The sequence below is a fragment of the Mobula hypostoma genome, chromosome 10 (assembly GCF_963921235.1).
Source record: "Mobula hypostoma chromosome 10, sMobHyp1.1, whole genome shotgun sequence".
NCBI classification, from domain to species: domain Eukaryota; kingdom Metazoa; phylum Chordata; class Chondrichthyes; order Myliobatiformes; family Myliobatidae; genus Mobula; species Mobula hypostoma.
In genome coordinates, this window is record NC_086106.1 from 62,057,521 (window position 1) to 62,082,300 (window position 24,780).

At 42.7% G+C, this 24,780-nt stretch overlaps 1 protein-coding gene across 1 annotated transcript in view; it reads right to left on the reverse strand.

Moving 5' to 3' along the window:
• The window catches only part of LOC134352550 (interferon alpha/beta receptor 2-like), a 39,308-nt gene extending 24,929 nt beyond the window's left edge, over positions 1-14,379 (reverse strand). The window contains exons 1-3 of the mRNA XM_063059808.1: positions 14,245-14,379; positions 8,499-8,599; positions 7,333-7,462 (exon numbers count right to left, since the gene is read on the reverse strand). Coding sequence (XP_062915878.1) covers positions 7,333-7,462; positions 8,499-8,550 — 182 coding nt within the window. The 5' untranslated portion in view covers positions 8,551-8,599; positions 14,245-14,379. The remainder of the gene's footprint in view (positions 1-7,332; positions 7,463-8,498; positions 8,600-14,244) is intronic.
• Positions 14,380-24,780: the final 10,401 nt, after the last annotated feature.

Consider the following 24,780-nt stretch of genomic DNA (forward strand, 5'->3'; position numbering starts at 1 on the left):
AATAGAACCATCCAACATGGAAGCAAGCCTTTAGCCCTCCTCCACACAGACCAAGATGTGTCTCCAAGTTAGTCCCATTTGCCGATGTCTTTAAACCTTTCTTTTCCATGTACCTGTCTAAACATCCTTCAAACATTGTAAATACACCTGCTTCTACTGCTCCTGCTACAAGCTCATTCAATATACCCACCATCCTCTGAGTAAAAAACTTGCCTCATATCTCCTTTGAATCTTTCCCCTCTAACCTTAAACCTCTAGTTTTAGACCCCCTACCCTGGGAAAAAGGCTACAACCTACCCTATATATACCCTGATAAGTTTATAAACTTCTTTTAAATTCTTCAGCCTCTTCTGCTTAGCCCCATTCTATCTAATCTTTCCTTCCCACTCAAGTCCTCCACTCTAGGCAACATCCACGTGAATCTTTACTGCATCCTTTCTAGCTTAATCACATCCTTCCTATAATATGGTGACCAGAATTACATACAATACTCCAACTGCCATCTAACCAATGGTTTCAACAAGAGTAATAAGACATCTCAACTCTTGTACTCCCGCCCACAGTTAATGAATGTGAGTATACCGTACACTTTTTTTCTGCCTAGTCTAACTGTGTTGCCACTTTCTAGGAACCACATACCTACACCCACAGATGTTTCTGTTCAACAACACACCGAGGGTTCTGCCATTGGATACAAATATCTCTGCAGCATTGGGCAAGAGGCTCCAACTGGTAAATGACAGGCGCAATGACACACAAAAGTATGCATTTACAGTATTGATAAAATGGAGGAAAGACTATCTCTTTCCAAGTTAGGATGCTGTGGAAACTGGACAGGACTTATAGGTAGCATGTTCTCTTGCACAGGAAGCACTTGTCCTTCTTGGTGATGGAGGTCATTAATTTGAAAGTTGCTACTGGGGTAGTCTGGGCAAGGGTATTTTACACAGGATACATAATTCAGCTACCCATGGTGGGGAACTGAATATTTAGGGTGTAGGATGGGATACCATTCCAATGGTTGCTTGATATTGTATTGCGAGTTCAAGTTCATAATCAAGGTCAAGTTTTTTGTCAAAAGGTTTATTTTATTATAGAAGTATGTATGCAGAATGCAATTGAGATCTGTCTTCTCCAGATAGCCATGAAATACAGAAAAACCATGGAAGATGTTGAAAGAAAACTCATCAACACCCCTCCCCCACATGAAATAGAAACAGAAACAGAACTCACAAACCCAACCTCCCCCACCAATTCCTCCCTCACACAAAAACTGACAGATTGTTAGGGGTATAAATTCCATGAAAATTAGCCTTTTGTATCAAGCTTCCTGAATGTTATTGAGTTGTACTTATCTAGGAAAGTTGCAAATTTTCCATCACACACACCTTGTTTAATGGTGCAAAGGTTTGGGAAATGAGGAGATGGGTAACTTAGCACAGGATACTGTGCCTAAATCATGTTCTTGAAGCTTTAGTACATACCGTATTTGGCTGGTCTAATTGAGTTAAGTTCAATATGGATGGCAGAAGACTTGGTAAGAACATGCAATTGAATGTTGAGTGGTTAGACTCTCTTTTTGTGGAGGTGGACATTGTTTGGCAAAATGTTGCTTGCCACCTACCACACCATGTCTGAATGCTGTCTGGATCTTGCTGTGCAGGTATGGGTTGTGGGAAGAGAAACAAAACTCGTGTTCGGGTTGTTCTGATGGGGGGTTTTGATCCGACATGTTATCTTGCTTCTCTTCTCACAGGTAGAAGCCTGACCTGCTCAGTATTAATAGCCGTTTCATTTTTTTTTAATCTTAGATTTCCAGCATCTGCTTTTTAAAATTTTCATTTACCTGAAAATTTTCATTTTCAGTACTGTTGATGGTCATTGTCTTGAAACATCAACTCTGTTTCTATAACTATGGCTGTTGCATAGTCCACTGAATGTTTACAGAATTTATTCATTGAGCATGGAATAGGCATCTCCGACCCTTCGAGCCCCGCCACCCAACAACCTACCAATTTTACCTGAGTTTACAGGACAATATACAATGACCAATTAACCGGTCGGTCTTTGGACTACAGGAATAAAACGGAGCTTCTGGAGGAAAGACACACTCATGCAGATCGGAATGTGTAAACATCCCTTCAGAGGACGCCAGAAATGAACTCCAAACTCTGCTGCCCTGAGCTGTAACTGCACCATGCTAACCACTACCTACCATGGCACATGGTTCTCTGTTTCTATTCCATGAGAGGTCCAAGCTGAACATGTTAGTTATTGGTGTGGACAGCTCTGTCCATGCCATCACCCAGCACTTTGCTGCTGGTTGAGAACAGTACTTCTGTCTGACGGAAGTTTTTCAATATTCACATAGATTTGGGTTGCAGTATCACCAGGTCTGAACTTTATTTTTTGTTATGCCTGGAGCTACTCTCAGCACTCTCTTATGCATTTCTGACTGAACCAGAGCTAAACCTCTGCTTCGATAGTGAGGGAGACACCAAGCCATGAGATTTCAAATTCTGATAATGTACTTCTATTTTATCATTGCTGGTCTGCCTTGCTTCAGGGATTCTCAGTTTTGAGCTGTAAGCTCTGTCCTGAGTCTATTGTATTAGCTACACAACATAATGGAGGGCCTGCTTGGTGGTACAAATGGTGCTTTATCCACAAGAATTGTGCAGCACCTGTCACTTTTTCCCCTTTTAGGGAAAGAGGGAAAGCCTGTGGTATGTCGAATTACCGGGTGAACGAATATTCTTTGGGGTACTGCAAGTCTGTGTCTTTATTGATGCTTTGCTGCAGCTTGAGTGCTCGATGGGAGACGCCAATGCTTTTTGCTGGTGGGGTGGGTTGTTGCCTTGCTGTTGCTTGTGTGTGGGAGGGGGGAGCTAGGGGTGGTCTTTGGGGTTCTAACATTTAACTGTCATTCATTCTTTGGGGCACTCCTCTGTTTTCATGGATCTTTGCAAAGAAGAAAAAAATCAGGATGTATATTGTATACATTTCTCTGACATTAAATGTACCAGCTGAACCTAATGCGAAAGACATGCATCTGTCACACATAGTCAAATGATAGAAAGACCAGGTAGTTTCATTCTTTGTCCTGCTTCTCTCAGGACGAGACACAGAGCGCAGTATGGCCACCTTCCCCTTCAGGGATCTTTCAATTAGATAAGTGGTGGAGTTACAAGCCACATGACATTGTACATTCAAATCCCTCACCCACAGTGCATTCAATGTCCTTTCTCATTCCAAATGTTGTTATGGAGAAGGAGCGAGTTACTGGCCAAGGAAGGTGGTAGGTATTAATGAGGAGGAAATGTTGCCGTTTATATTTGTCTGATGGAGACTTTATTGAGCTTGCTGGCATTACTGTCATCAAATAACGATGTAATTGCTGAGGATTGCCGGGTATAGCTCCCCTCATTTACATTTTTTTGCCCTGTGTATGTCTTTTCAGCCTTTTCTTTTTGCTTTCTTGGTTGAATATTATCAAGATGAGCATCAAAGTTCCAGAAAGGCCAATGGAACACAAGAGGCACATAAAAACTGGTGTGTTGAATATTCACAACACAGAAGAGAAGCAGAAAATGTGTTGTGGTATTGATCAGCAACCCAACTATAAAGACTAACCCTAACCCATCCACCAATGGCACATATTGGGTTTTATGTGACGAATTGCAACTGTTCCTTTAGTTTATTTAGCAATACAGCCTCAACTGATGTTTTAAGTACAGAATTCTGAAGGCACACACTCAGCGATTCAGAAACAGCTTCTTCTCCTCGGCTATCCAATTTATAAATGGACATTGAACCCATGAACACAAACTTATCAGTTTTTTTTTTAAATTTCTGTTTTTGCACTACTTATTTTAACAATTTAATACACACACATATATATAGACAGACACACACTTACTGTAATTCACTTCTAAAAATATATTTATCATAGCAACACACACAAAATGCTGATGGAACGCAGCAGGCCAGGCAGCATCAAGTAAGCATCAAGAAGTAAAGTCGACGTTTAGGGCTGAGACCCTTCGTCAGGACTAACTGAAAGAACAGATAGTAAGAGATTTGAAAGTGGGAGGGGAATGGGGAGATCCGAAATGATAGGAAAAGATGGGGGGGGGGGAATTAAGCTAACAGCTGGAAAGTTGATTGGCAAAAGAGACACAGAGCTGGAGAAGGGGGAGGACCATGGGACAGGAGGCCAAGGAGAAAGAAAGGGGGAGGGGAGCCCAGAGGAAGATGGAGAGCAGACTAGGAGTGATAGTGAGAGGGACACAGAGAGAAAAAAAAGGGGAGAATAATAAATAAATAAGAGATGGGGTAAGAAGGGGAGGAGGGGCATTAACGGAAGTTAGAGAAATCGATGTTCATGCCATCAGGTTGGAGGCTACCCAGACAGAATATAAGGTGTTGTTCCTCCAACCTAAGTGTGGCTTCATCTTGACAGTAGAGGAGGCCATGGATAGACATATCAGAATGGGATTGGGATGTGGAATTAAAATGGGTGGCCACTGGGAGATCCAGCTTTCTCTGGCAGACACAGCGTAGGTGTTCAGCGAAACGGTCTCCCAGTCTGTGTCTGGTCTCGCCAATATACAGAAGGCCACATCGGGAGCACTGGACGCAGTATATCATCACACCAGCAGACTCACAGGTGAAGTGTCGACTCACCTGGAAGGACTGTCTGGGGCCCTGAATGGTGGTAAGGGAGGAAGTGTAAGGGCATGTGTAGCACTTGTTCCACTTACAAGGATAAGTGCCGGGAGGGAGATCAGTGGGAAGGGATGGGGGGGACGAATGGACAAGGGAGTCGCATAGGGAGCGATCCCTGCAAAAGGCAGAAAGTGGGTGGGGGGGGGAGGGAAAGATGCGCTTAGTGGTGGGATCCCGTTGGAGGTGGTGGAAGTTACAGAGAATTATATGTTCGACCCGGAGACTGGTGGGGTGGTAGGTGAGGACAAGGGGAACCCCATCCCTAGTGGGGTGGCAGGAGGATGGGGTGAGAGCAGATGTGCATGAAATAGGAGAGATGCGTTTGAGAGCAGAATTGATGGTGGAGGAAGGGAAGCCCATTCTTTAAAAAAGAAAGACATCTCCTTCGTCCTGGAATGAAAAGCCTCATCCTGAAAGCAGATGCGGCGGAGACAGAGGAATTGTGAGAAGGGGATGGCATTTTTGCAAGAAATAGAGTGGAAAGAGGAATAGTCCAGGTAGCTGTGAGAGTCCGTAGGCTTATAGTAGACATCAGTAAATAAGTTGTCTCCAGAGATAGAGAAAGAAAGATCTAGAAAGGGGAGGGAGGTGTCGGAAATGGACCAGGTAAACTTGAGGGCAGAGTGAAAGTTGGAGGCAAAGTTAATGAAGTCAACGAGCTCAGCATGTGTGCAGGAAGCAGCGCCAATGCAGTCGTCGATGTAGCAAAGGAAAAGTGAGGGACAGATACCAGTATAGGCTTGGAACATGGACTGTTCCACAAAGCCAACAAAAAGGCAGGCATAGCTGGGGCCCATATGGCTGCCCATGGCTACACCTTTAGTTTGGAGGAAGTGGGAGGAGCCAAAGGAGAAATTATTAAGAGTAAGGACTAATTCCGCTAGATGGAGCAGAGTGGTGGTAGAGAGGAACTGGTTAGGTCTGGAATCTAAAAAGAAGCAGAGAGCTTTGAGACCTTCCTGGTGGGGGATGGAGGTATACAGTATAGGGACTGGACATTCATGGTGAAAATAAGGCAGTGGAGGCCAGGGACCTCAAAATCATCGAAAAATTTCAGAGCGTGAGAAGTGTCATGAACATAGATGGGAAGGGATTGAACAAGGGGGGATAAAACAGTGTCGAGGTATGCAGAAATGAGTTCAGTGGGGCAGGAGCAAACTGAGACAATGGGTCTGCCTGGACAGGCAGGTTTGTGGATCTTGGGTAGGAGGTCGAAATTGAAAGTGCAGGGTGTGGGAACTATGAGGTTGGTAGCAGTGGATGGGAGATCCCCAGAGCTGATAAGGTTGGTGATCGATGGTGTGATATTTATCATATATTACATTGTACTGCTGCAGCAAATTTAACAAATTTCACAAATTATGCCAGTGATATTAAACCTGATTTTGGTTCTGTTCTCCACAAGATAGAACACAGAACAGTACAGAATAGGAAACGGCCCTTCAGCCCACGATGCTGTGTCAAATTAATTAAATTAGTAATTAAAAGCCTAACTAAATGATTCCTTCTGCCTACACAAGTCTATATTTCTTTATTCTCTGCATATTCTCTGCCTAAGATCCTCTTAAATGCCTTTACTGTATTTGCCCCCACTACAACCCCTGGTAGTGTATTCCAGGCACCTACCGCTCTATCTAAAAAAAAACAACTTGCCCCACACATCTCTTTGGAATATACTTACTCTCATCCAAATGCTTTCACTCTACTACTTCAACACCGGGTGAAAGATACCTGCTGTCTACTCTATCTAAACCTCTTGTAATCTTATAAACTTCTTATAACTAAATGAGTGACATAATTTAAATCCCAGCAGCAACTTCAATAGCAACCATAGATGGGCAAGAAGTAGTTTAGCACTGATACCTACAGCGCTGACGACCACCTAAGAAAATGTAAAGCATTCACCAGAGTAGTTCTGCACGGCCTCTCCGGTGATGAATATCTGTTATCTGTCAAGTAGGGGACCCATGCACAATTCTGATTTGATGGAGACAGACGTGACTGCGTAGTGGAACATCTGGAAAACTTCTGAAATGTCTGCTTTGCTACCGCTGCTACTGTGTGGTAACCGGAATCTCTGGAGCTGAAGGCCTTGAATTCCTCGGCTTTGTGTGTTTCAGCCGTCGGGGAGAGGTCGAAGGCGCTCGGCAGAGGATGGCGCTCGGGAGGCTATATCGGAGAGGCTGCTCGGCAGCTCGGAGTTTTCCAACGGATGGACTCAGGGTCGGCTGTGGTCGGCTGCTTCCAAGGTATCGGCAAGTTGACAGTGCCTGGTGGTTTATGGCAGGGAGTTTCTCCATTTTGCTGCCGCTATCGGAGACTCGGGAGTCGATTGACTCAGGGACTTTGAGACAATTTTTTTTACTGTGCCTATGGATTGTTCTTCATCAAATTATGGTATTGCTTTGCACTGCTGTAACTATATGTTATAATTATGTGGTTTTGTCAGTGTTCGTCTTCGGTCTGTCTTGTTTTCTGTGATATCACACCGGAGGAACATTGTATCATTTCTTAATGCATGTATGCATTTCTAAATGACAATAAAAGTGGACTGAGTGTTCTCATAATCTAAAAAAAATAATTAATATAGAAACTGGTGCTTACTTCAAGTTGCAGGCCTCAACTGTGTATCGTGTGTCTGGGGGTGACTCAGCTCCTGGTTTCCATGTCACAATATACCGAAAGTTTTCTGAAATTAAACTCACATTCTGTGGCGCTTCCAGCTGACTGAAAACTAAAGAGTAAATGCATGATAAGATTATCAATACAAAAAGTCAATGCATATTTCACAGTATACAAATTTTTACCACAAAGCATAAAACAAACTGCTGAAGGAACTCATCGAGCCAGGCAGCAGCTGTGGAGGCAAAGATATGGGTGATGTTTCAAGTCAAGATCCTGAATCAAGGAGTATAAAGGGGAGGGAGCCAGTACAAAGAAGTGAGTGAGAGGGAAGAAGCAGCAGCTGGCAAGTGATAGGTGGATCTAGGTGAGGAATAGTTAATGGGCTGATGAAGCCAGGACGAGGTGGAGATAGTGACAGAGATGGGAAATGATAAGTGGAGCCAACAGGGGACTGCAGACTGTGGGATTTGGTAAGATAGGTAGGGGGTAAGTGGAACCAGACAAGGAATTGATGGTGGGCAGATGAGAACAACAGGGGAAGGGGATGGGAGACACAGAGGGTTGAGTGTGTGGATGATGGATAGATGAAACCAGGTAGAGAAGAGGAAAGAAATGGTAACAAGGGCTTGTAGGGTGAAAGGCTTTAGTAGAGTGAGGTTACGTGAGTGGACCCGAGTGGAACAGGAGAGAAGGGACAGAGGGGTGCAGGTTATCTGAATTGGCAAGTTCAGTGAACATACCTTTGGTTTGTAGACTACCCAGGTGGAATATAAGGTGCTGCCCCTATACTTTTTGATTGGCCTCACCCTGGCAGTGGACGAGGCCAAGGACAAACAGGTCAGTAAATGAACGAGGAGATGAGTCAATGTAGCTTGCAACCAGAAACTCAAGATAGCAATTGTGGAAAGAATGCAGGTGCCCGAGTCTTTTGTGTCTCCATCTTTTTAAAAACACACTTTAAGCAGCTTTCTGATCAGGGATGAATATCTCAGACTGAACATACTAGTCTGGAATGGAACATGAAACACCAGAGGCAAAGAAGAAAAGGCAGATATTAAAACAAATATGAAAGGTTGAACAGTATGATTGCCCTTTAGTTGAACAGAAGTTGAATTATTAAAATAATATGAACAACTCAAACTTACCATTTAAACAGAGATTCATGAATATCAGTACCCAAACCACTGATTTAATCATCCTGCTAGAGTCCCATAAAGCTGACTGTTCTTCATTGACATCTTAAAGCCTTTGGAATGAATGAGAGAAATAATTGTTGGGGCTTGCATTTGAAGTTTTGCAGTATGAAACTGTTTTACAAAACTACAGGAGATGGAAGACTAGGAAGCAATTTGGACTTACTTCACTAGATCCTCCCCAGTTTTTCGGTAGACTATTTAGGTCAGAGTATCCAAGCCCCAATGATGTTTGAAACATGCAAATTAAATTATATATGAATATAATGTAGACTGGTTCATGTTGCATAAATTTGCAGAATTTGATTTTACTTACAATTTTCTTTTAAGAATGGTAATTATTATGGATTCAGCAGTTACAGAATCATGTGGCTATGGCAGGTATTAATTCAAGCAAGCACCAGTGTTCAGTTAAACATGCTGCAATGTAAATTCAAACTTTCAAGTTCAAAGTAAATTTTTTATCCAAGTACATATACGTCACATATACAACCCTGAGATTCATTTTCTTGCATGTACACTCAGTAAATCCAATAACCATAATAGAAACAATGAGAGACCGCACCAACAGGGCAGACAACCAGTGCGCAAAAGACAATAAACTGTACAAGTACAAAAAGAGGGGGAAACAAAGCAATAAACATTGAAAACATAAGATGAAGAGCACTTGAAAGCAAGTCCGTAGATTGTGGGAACAATTCAGTGATAGGGCAAGTGAAGTTGAGTGAAGTTATCCTCTCTGATTCAAGAGGCATTGTTGAGGGGCAATAACTGTTCCTGAACCTAATGGTGAGAGTCCTGAGGCTTCTGTTCCTTCTTCCTGATGACAGCAGCAAGAAGTATGGCCTGGGTGGTGGAGGTCCCTGATGATGGATACTTTTTTCTTGTGACAGTGCTCCAGGACAGGTTCTCTGAAATGTTAATGCTGAGGAATTTAAAGTTGCTGACCCTCTCCCCTAATAAGTACTGGCTCACGGACTTCCCGTTTCTTCCTCCAGAAGTCAATAATCAGCTTCTTGGTCTTGCTGACATTAAGTAAGAGGCTGTTACTGGGGCATCACTCAGCCAGATTTTCAATCTCTCTCGTGTGCTGATTTGTTACCACCTTTGATTTGGCCTACGACAGTGGTGTCATCAGCAAACTTAAGTATGGCATTGGAATTGTGCTTAGCCACACAGTCATAAGTGTAAAGCACCTGTACTGATGAAGTTTATGGAGGAGATGCTGTTGCCAATCTGAACTGCCTAGGGTCTGCAAGTGAGGAAATTGAGGATCCAGTTGCACAAGGAGGCATATCCAAAATATGTATCATTAATCTACCAACTGGTAGTTGGCAAGTTGCTTTGTCCAGAAACACTTGGTATATTTTCCCAATGTTAGCTGCACATAAATGAAGCCAAAAGAAGATGAGCTGATCATTTCTGAGAATTAAAATTGTAGATTTTTACCGATAGCTTTCTTTACACCACATGCCTTATCATCCCACCGCTCCCTAACCCCACAAAAGTATGTACTTTAAGTACAATCTATAAAATTCAAATGTTCAAATATTTTTATAAACTTCAAAAACATTTTGAAAAATGTTTTTCTTCTATTACAAATTCTTTTTTTTAAAAAAGCAAATTAGTTTGACCACATTTGAGGTAAACAATGGTGCTTCTTGCTTTGCGAACTTCATTTAAAATGATTAGACTGGCAGGTTCTGGAAGTAGAATAGGGAATGATGATGAAGAAATTTATTTTATATCATCACAGTGAGACTGTCATAATTAAAATGGTCACACAATGGTGGATGGCAAGAGCCACTGATTTAGTTATGCTGTGTTGCAACATTTGCATTTATTCTTATTTTGAAAGCCGTGTTTAGTTTGTTTCCAAAGTTATAACAGAGTAAACATGTTATCAGAAAGAAGCTCAGCTAACCAACAAAATTTGCATTTGCCCATCAGTATTTTTGGCGACAGAGAATTTTGCTCCTCATTCCATTGAGTAAAACAACTTCCTGAACATATCTGGACAAGTCTCACATCCAGTCAATTTTATTTCCAGCACTTTCTGGTGGGGTCTAAAATGAGCACAGACCATATTAAAGAAACAGATACTTTAGTGTTCAAGTAAAAACAAAGATGTAAAATGTTATACTGGCAATCCTCCAAGAAGACATAACCTTGTTATGGTTTTGAAGTTTGCATGCCTCAATTACCTGGAGAGCTTTGTTGGCTAGAATCAGGGCCTTGTGGTTTGGCTTTTGATAGAGTCACTCTTGTCAAACAGGTCAAAGAGTAGAAGCCTAAATATGGGTAGTCCACTGGTCCTACAGTTTTGGGGTTACAGCTCAGGGCTATCAACTCTGACTGATCGAAAACTTGTTACGGAAACAGCAATGAAGATTCCTCCTACAGACAGATGGAGGAACTTCATTACTGCTCTAAACGGCAGCAGCATAATATAGGCAATGTAATGTACACTTTAGTACTTCATGGTTAGGGCAGGGGTGGAGAACTATGTTTTGGTCACCACACTATAGAAGGTAGTGAATGCACGGGAGTGGGTATAGAGGAGATTCACTGGAACATTAAGAAGAAATTAATCAGGATGTACTTATGAAGAGAGATTGGAGCCAAGGAGGCTGAAAAGGGATCTGAATGAGGAATTATGAAAGGCTCTAGTAGAAAGAAACCTTTCTTCAGATCAAACACGTCTGAAACCACAGTGTTTTGGATTAAGATATGGGACTTAAAGGTAGAATAACTGGGAACAGAAACACACACAGGCTGATAGGGATAGAGATAGGAACTCTCATAACATTTCAGAAGTAATTGTCAAGAGATAGAAGGCTATGGGTCAAGAGCTGGTAAATGGATAGGTCCATGTCAATACTGTTTTCCACAAGGATTGTGTCTGCTATTTTAAAAGAGGTGTTCACCTGATTGCTTCAAATTTATATTCATCTACTGAAATCTGTACTTGTACTTGATTCCATATTTTCTATATCTACAAATGTAGATTCTGAACTTAAACTAAAAAAAACCTATTTTACTTGAAAAGCAGACATAAAATGCTCTAAAATGCCACAGAGTGACACGGAATTTCTAAAAATGAATGGATTTACGCTATCAAGTTCTTCATCAAAATCTGATTCATCACCAGTTCCAAATAAAACCACAGTTGCCTTCTCTGTCATCTGACTTTATATTTTTCTCCATTTCAATAGATGTTATTGATGCTAGGTTACCAGAGGAAAATCTTTTGTTTTGATCCTGCTGATTAATTTACATTCCGTTACACTTCCATTCTTCTACTTTATAAATTTTAGTTATACTTACGTATTTTGATGTCTGCATTATAGGGCTGTGACAATATTTTATGCCATTGGTAAACAGTTGATAATCATTTGAATTTGTGAAGTGAAGTAGGATCTTCATGCACCCGATCAGTGTGTCTGTATATTTTTTTCTCTCTGTCGACTGAATTTTATCTCATGTACGGTTAACCAGGTTATTATGGCCTTTTGTTACTCTTCCATTACCAATATTTTTCCCTTTCTCACTTGTGTTTTTTTGTCTCTCTCCTTGACACTCTTTCCTTGGTCCTGTCACTGATAATTGTTCCCGTCAATGATACTTCTTGGTATTCACCCAAAGAAAGTTGCTTCTGAGTTGGCTGTCCATCAAAAAACTAAAATAATTTAGCAATAGCAAGCTACTGTCCATCATAGACATTCCCCTAGCTATCTCCACTCATCCTCTTCTCTGCAAAATAAAATACGTTTGCTCTCCAAGTTTGCTTCATTTTGATGAAAGGCCATCAATGTGAACTCTATCTCAGAGATATTGCCATCGATTGAGTATTGCCTGCATTTTATGCTTTTATTTTAGATATCCTGTATCTGTTGTTTTCCCCCCTTTTCCATCATTAACAGGAATCCCCTCAGCATTTTTTAAAACTATTTATACAGTTGAAAAAGGTTCTAGTGCTTTCCCAGTGTATATAACAAATAAACTCTTCTCCGGTTTCCAGCCAGGTATGGGGATCCCTGAAGATGGCAGACTTCGTCATTCAAATATCGGTTATAATCAATACCTGTACCCAGCTAGAAGCTCAAGAAGTGCTTATACATAATTTTACTGTTTTAAAACAAGCGACATCTGTATTCTAATTATCAACCATTATCGAGACAAGTAAAATTGAGACTGCTATGATCAAAATACTTTTTGTTCTTATGGAATACACTTTAGAGGTTGAAGAAGTACTGTGATTAGTATTATATATCTATAGCATCATACATAGTTTGCAAGATCAATAAAGTCCAAACCATTTTCCTATCTACATTCTATAACATCTCAAAAGTATTATAATGTGTGGAAGTGATAGTGTGTGAAATATCTAAATCGTAAGAGCAGACTCCAGTGACTCCACTACCTTGGGAAAGAGTTTGTTGCAGGTGCTGTTTAAATAGTAGCCTTTTTGCAACACAACAAGAAATTTATTTATTGAGATACAGTGCAGAATAGGCCCTTCTAGCATTTTGAGCCGCGCCACCCAGCAATCCCCTGATTTAATGCTAACCTAATCATAGGAAATTTACAATAACCAATTAACCTACCAAATGGTAGGTCTTTGGACTGTGGGAGGAAACTGGCGTTCCCAGAGGAAACCCAAGCAGTGGGAATTGAACCCAAGTCTGGTACTGTAAAGCATTGTGCTAACCACTACACTACCATGCCTCCCAAGTTCTTTGAGCCTATGCTTCCTAGTACAATCTTCTCTCCTCACAGCATCACACACTTTTAATGTGAAGGTTTTTTAAAAAAAACGCCACTTGTTAGAGGAAATACTGGTGAACATTTCAGAGAACTGGCAACAGGTGAAAGTTGAAAACAATGAACATACTGTCCCAGAAAATAATGGGTTAGGAAACAGAGCAACCAGATCACTTAGGAAATGATTACTCCTACTGGTTTGATGCAGCAAAGATTGTATTTGTTTCTATATACATATTGGCACAAGACCAAAATGTAACTTATTTTGTTGCATAAGTACTGCACAACAACGAATGATGTTAGATTGGAGGGCAATGTGCTTCTTCTGTTAATTCACTTTATAATAATACAAGCCAATTTGTTTTTAGTACTTAAGTCATGGAAGATAGAGTAGGACATGGACCAAGTTGCTGCGTGACTCAATTAGTCTATGAAATGTTTGCAATATTGAATGAAAGCTTTAAACAACATTTAACAAGCTCTTTTCTTTTAGTTGGCCGACAAAGTTAGAAGTGGGAGTGTACGAGGATGCGTGTTGTCCCGATGTATTATACTTAGCAATTCTCCATAATTTGATTTCTGAACAAATTCAGAACTGAGCAGTATTTCCATGTGGAACTAATCGAATGACATTTAGAAGGGCACAAGAAAGTAGAATTTGAAAATCAATGGGTGTATTTTAAATCTAAGAAAGAGTATATAACTTACTTTTACTGATGTTCTTTCATTCTGCCACAGCAATAAAGCAGCAGCGAACATGAGACAATTGTCCGAATTATTTTGTTACAACGACTGCGGTGTCTTTTATTATCTTTCTATTCCCTTAACAAAACGTAACGCTGAATTTCTCCTGAAGATGTAAAATTCCCCTATACAACGCTGGAATAAATCCATCACACGTACTCCTTCCTTAACCTCCAGAGTTGTACCTTACCTTTAAATTCAGCGTTACTTTCTGGCAAATGGGGACCGCCGCTGTTTTCAGTCTCGAGTAGATATTAATATCCTCCCGCTACACATTTCCGTGAATAGATACGCCTTCGTGCATGTTGTTAATACTCGCTGTCCCATTTCCTGGATACCAATCAGAAGTCTCATCTTTGCCCTAAAGCACCTGGAGGCGGCACCTTGGCGGAACAGAAATAACAATGATATTGAACAACAACACACAAAAGTTGCTGGTAAACGCAGCAGGCCAGGCGGCATCTCTAGGAAGAGGTACAGTGTGACGCTCGGAGGGCGTGGTCGACAGCCCGCCCCTGCATTTCTAATGACCAGTACTGTTCATTGTTCTTGTGTTAAAATGCTTTTGAGGGATTGTGGTGGGAAGTTCCAGTTCATTTATTGTTACATTTTAGCTTGGGCTATAGTATAGCCGCTACACAGTTAGTTGCTTGTGCATTTGTGGGTCCCCCTAACTGTAACCGCTGTGGGTGATGGTCACCTCCCCGTCTGTGTGAGACTATTCGGGTGCCGTAAAAACTCACTCAAAGACTGTTTGGGTTCACTCTCTGGGTCAAAGTGCACTCTCTGTTTCGTGTTTATCACAGTAAAATGGTTGCTGCGTTAACGAGCTTCCTCGTCTGTCATTATGGACCAAATGCTCGCCACAATATTACCCCATCCTAGATATGTAAATCTTAATACTCAAAAACACTCCTGTGGTGATTTTCGTTTCTTTGATATCAAATTTTCTGAAGCTAAATTTATTTCACTCTTGCAGCAGGTGATCACAAGCACGGTTTCACTACAACGAAAACAAGTTCAACTACTTTGCCCGTTTGCTTAAAAACAATAAAGCAGAGGCTGGAAATCTCGAGCATCGGAAACACAAAATGCTGCGGGTACTCTGCAGGTCCAAGGACGTCCTTGGAAATAAACAAACAGTAGACTTACCGGGCAGAGATCCTTCATCAGGACTAGAAAGAGAGCGGGAAAAAGCCAGAAGCAGATAATAGGGGGAAGGGGAAGGAGCATAACTAGAGGATGATAGGTGAAGCCAGGTGGGTAGAGAAGTGGGGGGCGGGGAGGAATGAAGTAAGAAGCTAGGAGGTGATAGATGAAAAAGGTTAGGGGCTGGATATGAAGGAATTTGATAGGTCTGCAGAGTGGACCATGGAAGAAAGGGAAAGAGGGAGCACCTGGGGGAGGTGATGGGCAGGCGAGAAGAGGTAGGGGGGCAGACTGGGGAATTAAAGAAGCAAGAAAGGGGAAGCAGAAAAATTATCTGAGGTTGGAGAAATCAATGTTCATGGCATTAGGTTGAAGGCTAACTTAATGAGGCTAGGCAACAAGTCTCAGACACACCCTCTCACTTATCCCTAGAAAAGGACTCCACTGAGAACCATCACCAACCTCGTTAATTCTGGTGATCTCCCGTTCACTGCCACCAGCCTCATAGTTCCCTTACCCTGCACTGATTTTTCTATCCTCTGCCCAGGATCCACAAACCTGACTGTCTGGGTAGGGCCATTGTTTCTGCCTGCTCCTGACTCACCTATCACATAGGCTCAACTACATTTTATCCCACGTTGCTCAGTCCCTTCCCACTTCATAACTCTCGATCTCCTCAATAACTCTCAATTCCCTGGCCCTGATTGCTTCATGTTTATTATAGATGTCCAGTCTCTATACACTTCTATACCCCATCAAGAAGCCCTTAAAGCCCCCTTCTTCTTTTTTGACAATAGAACCGACCAATTTCCCTCCGCCACCACCCTCTCCATCTGGTGGAACTAGTCCTTATCCGCAACAATTTCTCCTTTGGCTCCTCCCACCTTCTCCAGACTCAACATGTTGCCATAGGCATCCACATGGGCCCCAGTAATGCCTGCCTTTTTATCTGCTACTTGGAACAGTCCATGTTCCAAGCCTTCCCTGGTAATGCTCCCCAACTGTTTCTGTGATACAATTAATGACTGAACTGCTGCTGTATCATGCACCCACACTGAGCTCATCAGTTTCATCAACCTTGCCTCCAATTTCCAACCTGCTCTTAAATTCACTTGGTCCAATTCAGACACCGAAGAAGTGACTTGGATCTGCTCCAATTTGCCTGCTGGCACAATAGGCCCACAGCAGATGCCATTTCATTTGCTTTTCACTCAACCCTGGAACATCTTGTCAGCAAAGGTGCACATATCAGGATGCTCTTTATTGACTGCAGCTCAGCATTCAATATTACAATCCCTTCAATATTAATCAAAAAGCTTCAAGACCTTGGCCTCAACACCTACTTATACAATTGGATCCTTGATTTCCTCACTTGCAGCACCCAGTCAGTTTGGATTAGCAACAACATCTCCTCCATAATCTTCATCAGCACTGCTGCACCACAAGGCTGTGTGCTTAGCCCCCTGCTGTACTCACTTTACACTGATGATTGTGTGGCTAAGCATAGCTCCAATGCCATATTTAAGTTTGCTTATGACACCACTGTTGCAGGCTGAATCAGAGGTGGTGATGAATCAGTGTATAGGAAGGAGATTGAAAATCTGGCTGAGTGGTGTCATAACACCAGGAAGACCAAGGAGCTGATTATTGACTTCAGGAGGAGGAAACCAGAGGTCCATGAGCCGTTCCTCACTGGGGAATCAGAGACAGAGAGGGTCAGCAACTTTAAATTCCTCAGTGTTATCATTTGCGAAGATTTGGCATGACATCAAAAACTTTGATAAACTTCTATAGATGTGTGGTGAAAAGTATATTTACTAGCTGCATCACAGCCTCATCTGGAAACACTAATGTCCTTGAATGGAAAATCTACAAAAAATAGTGGATACAGCTCAGTACATCATGGGTAAAACCCTCCCCACTATTTAACACACCTACACAGAGCCTTGATGCAGGAAAGCAGCATCCATCATCAGGGACCCCCTGCAACCCAGGTCATGCTCTCTTCTTGATGCTGTCATCAGGCATAGGGTACAGGAGCCTCAGGACTCACACCACCAGGTTCAGGGACAGTCATTACCCCTCAACCATCAGGCACTTGAACCAGTGAGAATAACTTCACTCAACTTACCTGTCCCATCACTGAACTTTTCCCACAACCTATGGATTTACTTTCAAAGGTTCTTCATCTCATGTTCTCGATATTTATTGCTTATTTTATTATTATTATTTTTTCCTCTTTCATTTTGTATTTGCAGTTTGTTGTCTTTTGGACACTGATTGTTCATGCAATTGTTTCAGTCCTTCATTGATTCTACTATCTTTATTGGATTTATTGAGGATGCCCACAAGAAAAAAAATCTCAGGGCTGTTTATGGTGACATTTATGTACTTTGATGAAAAACTTACTTTGAACTTTGTCAATTCTGTCCCCTTTCTTGATCTCTGTCTCCATGTCAACTGATATCTTTAATAAACCTACAGATTCCCTTGGCTATCTTGACAATACCTCTTCCCAACTTGTCTTCTCTGAAAATGCTATCCTCATACCTCAGTTTCTTCATCTCTCCTGCATCTGTTCCAGGATGAGGCTTTCCTTTCTAAAACATCAGAGATATCCTCCTTTTTCAAAGAACGAGGTTTCCCATATCCACTATTGATAGTGCCCTCACCCACGTCTCCTCCCTTTCCCCAATATCCACCCACACCACATCTTCCCACTGCCTGGACAGGGATAGAGTTCTTCTTGTCCTCATCTATCACTCCATGAGCCTTCACATCCGGCACATCTTCCCACTGCCTGGACAGGGATAGAGTTCTTCTTGTCCTCATCTATCACTCCATGAGCCTTCACATCCGGCACATCATTGTTTGCAACTTCCGCCATCTTCAATTGATCCCTACCACCAAATATCTTTATATCTGCCAAAATTACCTGTTAATAAAAGCTCCCATGTTCTGGCAAACTAATTGATTTCTTTTTCAGTCTGTGGTACTCTTGAATTAGTAGAATGCAGATTCAATCCATTCTACTAATTCAAGAGTGGTTGAGGCAGGTTCGATGTTGTCGTTTAAAGTTAAATTGGTCAACTATATGGACAGGAAAGGAATGGAGGGTTATGGGCTGAGTGCAGGTCGGTGGGACTAGGTGAGAGTAAGAGTTCATCATGGACTAGAAGGGCCGAGATGGCCTGTTTCCGTGCTGTAATTGTTATATGGTTATACTCTTCATGATCTAGTACAAAACCTGTTTAGACTCACTTCAGTTTGAAAGTGAGTGGGGTAGAGAGAGAACCAGTTTCGGAATAAAATGTAATGAGGTTAAATCAACCATCACACCATCACACCATCACATGCAAGGATAGCATGTTTGAGTTTAACCAACATCTAAAGGTAGTTAATAGTCTTCTGAGCATAAAGGATTATGAATCAGGACAGTGGTTTCAACTGGAAAAGTTGCTTGAGCCCAACTGACTTTGATGCAGTAAATGTTTGAATGACCTCAAGATTTACATGTTAATTAAAAGTCTAGAAGTGCAAACTGTAAGCACAACAAAAGATTTGTGCAATCTTGCTTATTTATCCACATCTAATCACAGGTATTTGCCTAAAATTATCTTTATTAGGGAAAACCAGTATTAAACACTTGTCCAGGATAGTGTTGAAATTGAAGATATGTATTTAAGTTTTATCATAATTAACCATCTTCAAGGAACATAAATCATACAGAAGGTGTGGCGATATGCTATGAAAGTCATCATATTATTGAAGTAAGTTCTACCTTTAAAACATTCCAACCATTCCAGTTCTATTACTTTACACTCAAGGTTTTTTTTACATAATTCATGCTTGGGAGCTTCGTAATCAAAATTTATGTATGATAGTTTATATAATGGTGGTGTCTGTTTGGTACACTGTGAAGTAGTGGAATAGTTGCAAGTATAATGATGCCAGTCATAACATTCCAAAACATGCCCAAACACCCCCTTTAGTTGAATGAAAAATCACTGCGCGTTTCAATCCACACCTTGTGTCTGATGCATTGAATTCCTCCAGCATTTTATTTGAGGATGGCTTTCTTCCAGTTGGCTTTGAGAGTTCTGAGGTGACAAACAGGACCAAAGAGGGAATGAAAAGCTCTTTCTGTAGCAGATGCAGGCGATAAAGATTAAAATAGGCTTTATTTGTCACGTACACATTAAAACATAGTGAAGTGCTCATCAGCAGCCAACACAATCCAAGGACGTGCCGGGGGCAGACCACAAGTGTTGCCATGCTCTGCAGCCAACATAGCATGCCCGCAACTTACTAATCCTAACCTGTATGTCTTTGGAATGTGGGAGGAAACCAGAGCACCCGGAGGAACCCCACATGGTCATGGGGAGAACAAACAAACTCCTTACATATAACAGCAGGGCTTGAACCCCAGCCACTGGTCACACTGACCGCTATGCAACCATGCTGCCCCATTGTTACCCCATGCCTGGTAAGGTGAATGGGTGGCTAATTTGAGGTGGTGCTTTCCTTCTGTTATATACACTGTGAGGGGTCCTGAAGTACCCCTATTAACTGTGCTTTTGAAAAGAGAGAGAGAGAGTTGAAGACTAACTGATTCGACTGTCACTTTAAGGCACTGGTTAACTGTTGGGTTTCTGCTGGAGTTGGAGACAGCACCGAGCAGCTCGAAAGTTGCTATGGTGACTGAAGGCAGGTTGTCGGTACTTTCTTCAAGGACTTTTTGCCTGCTTGCATTTCTTACACAGACAAAGGAAGGAGGGATTATTTGAATGACAGGTGCTACCCAGTATGGTGAGATAAGATAGGAGGTCAGATGATACAGACCTCAGACAGATGATCTGGACACTGAATGAGCATTGTTGTGCCCACAGGAAAAGTGGGTTTTGGAGGATCAATCAGGCAGATCGATCCATCGCTCTTGCAGTGGAAAGGAGGAAAAGGGTTGACTGGTGGGGAGTTGTCCATGTGTCCACCCTCGCCTGGGGGATAGCTCCACCACAGAAAACCAGTCCCCTTTGTTAAAGTCACAGTCGGTGACTTTGAAAGGATTTTGAAGGATAACGAGAAGATCGATGGCGTCAGCTTACCTAAAGACTCAGACCTCTCTATCTCTCTCTCTGTCCATCACTACTCAACTCAATAACACGAACCGAATTGAACTGAACTTTACTCATCATTGGAAGACTGTATCTTTTGACCCCTAGACTGGAAGAAGCTTGGTTTTTCATACATATATTTCCACACTTACAGATATACTTACTTACATATATAATCATTGCTAACCTGTTTGATTTATTTACATTTATATTACTGTATTGAGTAGTTACTAATAAATATTATTAGTTAATAGCAATACTGGACTCCAAAGTGTTTTCCATCGCTGCTGGTTCTTTATTCCTGTCACGGGGTTCGTGACAACACCCAGATTCTGAATGCACCTGATGTATGGACATTAGGTCCTCACATCACTTTTTGAATGCTAGCTCTCCAGACTGAGTAATCACTTTTACCCAAGGTGTCTTTGAGCACATCTTTGAATCATTGGCTGTTTCCTTGTGCAATGGCCTGGGTAAACCCCTTTTGGAATAGTGTGTTCAGGTGTGGTCTTCATACATGCGATAGATGGAATGAAAAACAGTTTAATTGAAAACACCTCTGGGCGTGGTGGGCTCATAATGAGAAGAAAATTCATAGATTGGCCGATACGCCAGTGTTTAGAAGAAAGCGATGTCAGTTGAGTATCCATTATTCCTACAGTCCTCGACTGAATAGATGCAAGGTCAATGTGGTGCAATGGTTAGCATTGCTGTCTCAGATCTCCAGACTCCTAGATTCAATCTTGTCCTAGGGTGAACTCCATGTGGAACTTAACTGCATGGGTTTCCTCCCCCTTCCCAGGATGTGCTAGTTAATAGATTAATTGGCTACCTTATCAAAGTGGGTAGCAGGAAAATCGGGAAAAGCAGGGAGGGACGATACAGGAGTCTTGATGGAAATGCAAGCAGAAGTATGGGATAGATTAATCTCTCTTAGCCTAAACTCAGTATGGCCATGGAAATAACTTTGCTTACAGCACACTGGTTGAACTCAGCAGGTCGGCCAGCATCAGTGGAAACCACGAGTCGACTTTTCGGGCCGGAACCCTTCATCAGAAATTTGCTTACTGTTTATCTGGATAATAACTGAAAGGGAGCAGATAGTGAATGAGGATATAGGCAAAAGAATGTGGACAAAAGAATTCAGGAGATGAAAAATGCAGAGCAGGAAGCCTTGCCTGGCAGGTTTAGGTGGGCATGTACTTCACTTCAAGAGAAAACAAAAAAATTTTTGAGATATTGGCACAACATTTTCTGATTTTGTTTTAGATGTCTGTCATCTGCAGTTTTTCAACTCCCTTGCTGAAATCAGCTGTTTTTTCGAAATGACTTTTATCCAAATTAAGATGTCAGAAACATCTATGTCACGCTACACTTAAATTCATCGCCCAGAACTGAATCAAGATCAGATCTAATCTCACTGGTAAATGTCATGAAATTTGTTGTTTTACGGCAGCAGTACATTGTAATACATTATGTTTTAAATTATAAACAGCAATAAGAAACATATAAAAACTAAATTACTGTAATTAAGTAGCACAAAAAGAGAGCAGAGATAGTGTTCGTGGTATCATTATCTATTCGGAAATCTGATGGCAGAAAGAAAGAAGTTATTGCTGAAACATTGAGTGTTTGTCTTCAGGCTCCTGTACCTCCTCCTTGATGGTAGCAATGAAAAGAGGGCATGTCCTGGGTGTTGGGAGTCTTAATGATGGATGCCACTTTCTTTAGGCATATTGCAAAGAGCGAATGAAGCGAACCCAAGAGTAGGACACAGTTACGAAAATTGAGTTAGGATGCTTACGTTGGACGATGTGAATGTTGGACAGCTAACTGGAGGAACCTTAACATGGAGCCTTGACACGGAGCCTTGACACAGGGAGATGGGGTTCATAGGTAAACCCTGAAACTGGAGCAAAACTTAGAACACACGGTTCTAAGTGGCCAGGAAACGTTAATCACCACACAGACTAAACCAACGATCTGGTGACTAGTTGTTTTTAACACCGGGGTTCTTATGCTGCAGGTCTTGATGGAAACCAGGAGTGCCGTCATCAGAGAGAATTAGAAGTAAATAGGAAATTAACGGTCGGAACCATGGCACAATCAAAGAAAATTAGGAGCTAGATAGGGAATTAACAATCGGGACTGTGATAGTAGCCCCCCTCAATGGGAGGCTCCAGGCGAACCATGAGGCTTGTCTGGATTGTCTCGATGGAAATCACGGATGAGGGAAGGGTCCAGGATGAAGGAGCGGGGAATCCAGGAGTGTTCCTCCAGGCCATATCCCTCCCAATCGACCAGGTACTGGAGGCCTCTGCCTTGGCGGCGCACATCCAGTATTCGCTGACAGTGTATGCTGGGTGGTCGTTAATGATCCGGGTGGGTGGAGGGGGTTTGGCTGGAGGGCACAAAGGGCTGACAGATACAGGTGTCAATTGGGAGATGTGGAATGTGGGATGAATGTGCATGGATCCAGGCAGTTTGAATCTGACCACCGAGGGGTTGATGACACCCTCAATCTTGAATGGTCCCAGATAGTGAGGGGCGACTTTCTTGGGTTCATTTGTGAGGGGATGTCTTTTGACGAGAGCCAAACTTTCTGCCCAGGCCGATAATTTGGTGCGGAAATTTGATGGTGATGTGGCACCGGCAGAGATGGGCCTGAACAGAAGGCACAGCAATGTCATCTTCAAGTGCGGGAAACAGAGGGGTTTGGTTACCAAGGGAGCATTTGAAGGGAGACATTCCAGTGGTGGTGCTGACCAGGGAGTTGTGGGCGTACTCGACCCAAATGAGATAGGTGCTCCAGAAATGTGGGTTGTTGGCGGTTACGCAGCACAGTGCTGCTTCCAAATGCTGGTTTGCTCATTCTATTTAACCGTTAGTCTGCAGATGGAAGCCGGAAGACAGACTCACTGAGGCGCCAAGGGCTTGACAAAAGGGTCTCCGGACTTGAGAGATGAATTGGGGGCCCCAGTCGGAAATAATGTCAGAGGGAATTCCATGAAGGTGGAAGACAAGGAGGTCAGCTGTCTCACGGGCTGTAGGGAGTTTGGGAAGGGCTACGAATTACACAGCTTTGGAGACGCGGTCCACCACGGTGAGTTTGGCCATGTTCCCATGTGAAGGGGGTAGTTCCATAACGAAATCCAGAGCAATGTGAGACCAAGGGCGGCCAGGGACAGGTAGGGGACGAAGCAACCCAGCAGGTGGTCGGTGGGAGGCTTTTCCGTGGGCACAAATAGAACAGGCAGAGACGAAGGAACGGGTGTCAGCATCCATGGAGGGCCACCAGAAGTGTCTCTTCAGAAGGGACAGAGTCCGATCGAACCCAGGATGGCAGGCGAAACGAGACGTGTGCCCCCACTGGAGAACCTGAGACCGAACTGAGTCAAGCGCGAAGAGGTGATTGGGGGATCCGTTGCCTGGGTCAGGTTGAGTCCGTTGGGCCTCTTTGACTATGGATTCGATCTCCCAGGTGAAGGCAACCACTGCACAGGATGGTGGAAGGATGGTCTCGGGGTTGGGAAGGCCCTCGTCGAAGATGTATTGATGGAAGAGAGCAATGGGCTTCACATTCTTGGACCCCGGAAGATAGGTGAGTGTGAATCTGAAACAGCCAAAAAATAATGCCCAACAGGCTTGCCGGGAAATCAGGCGTTTGGTGGTTTGGATGTATGCAAGGTTCTTGTGATCTGTCCAGACAATAAAAAGATGTTCTGCTCTCTCCAGCCAGTGCCTCCACCCCTCCAAAGCGAATTTGACGGCCAGTAACACCGGGTTCCCTACATTGTAGTTCCATTCGGTGGGGGACAGCCTGGGAGAAAAGAAGGTGCAGGGATGGAGTTTTTGGTCTGGGCCGGAGCATTAGGAATTGACTGCTCCCACCACAGAGTCAGAGGCATTGACTTTCACAATGAATTGGCGAGAGGTATCAGGTTGGAACAGCATGGGAGCGGAGGTGACACACCTCTTCGGCTCCGAGAAGGCTGAGTCTGCTTCAGGGTCCCAGTGAAAAGGGGTCGTAGACAAGGTGAGTCGAGTAAGGGGTGCTGCCACCTGGCTGTAATCCCTGATGAAACAACGATAAAAGTTTGCGAACCCCAGAAATCGCTGGAGTTGCTTGAGTGTCGTGGATTTTGGCCACTCCGCCACCACCCGGATCTTTTCGGGATCCGCCCTCACTTGCCCGCTCTCAATGATGTACCCCAGGAAACTGACAGAAGGGACATGAAACTCGCACTTCTCTGCCTTAACGAATAGTTTGTTCTCCTAAAGTCTCTGCAGAACCTGACTGACATGGTGGGTGTGTTCCTGAACATTAAGATGTCGTCCAAATAAACAAAAACGAAATGGTTAATAAGTCCCTAAGGACCTTGTTGATCAGGGCTTGGAAGATGGCAGGGGCAATGGTGAGATGAAATGTCATGACCAGGTACTTGAACTGACCAAGAGGGGTG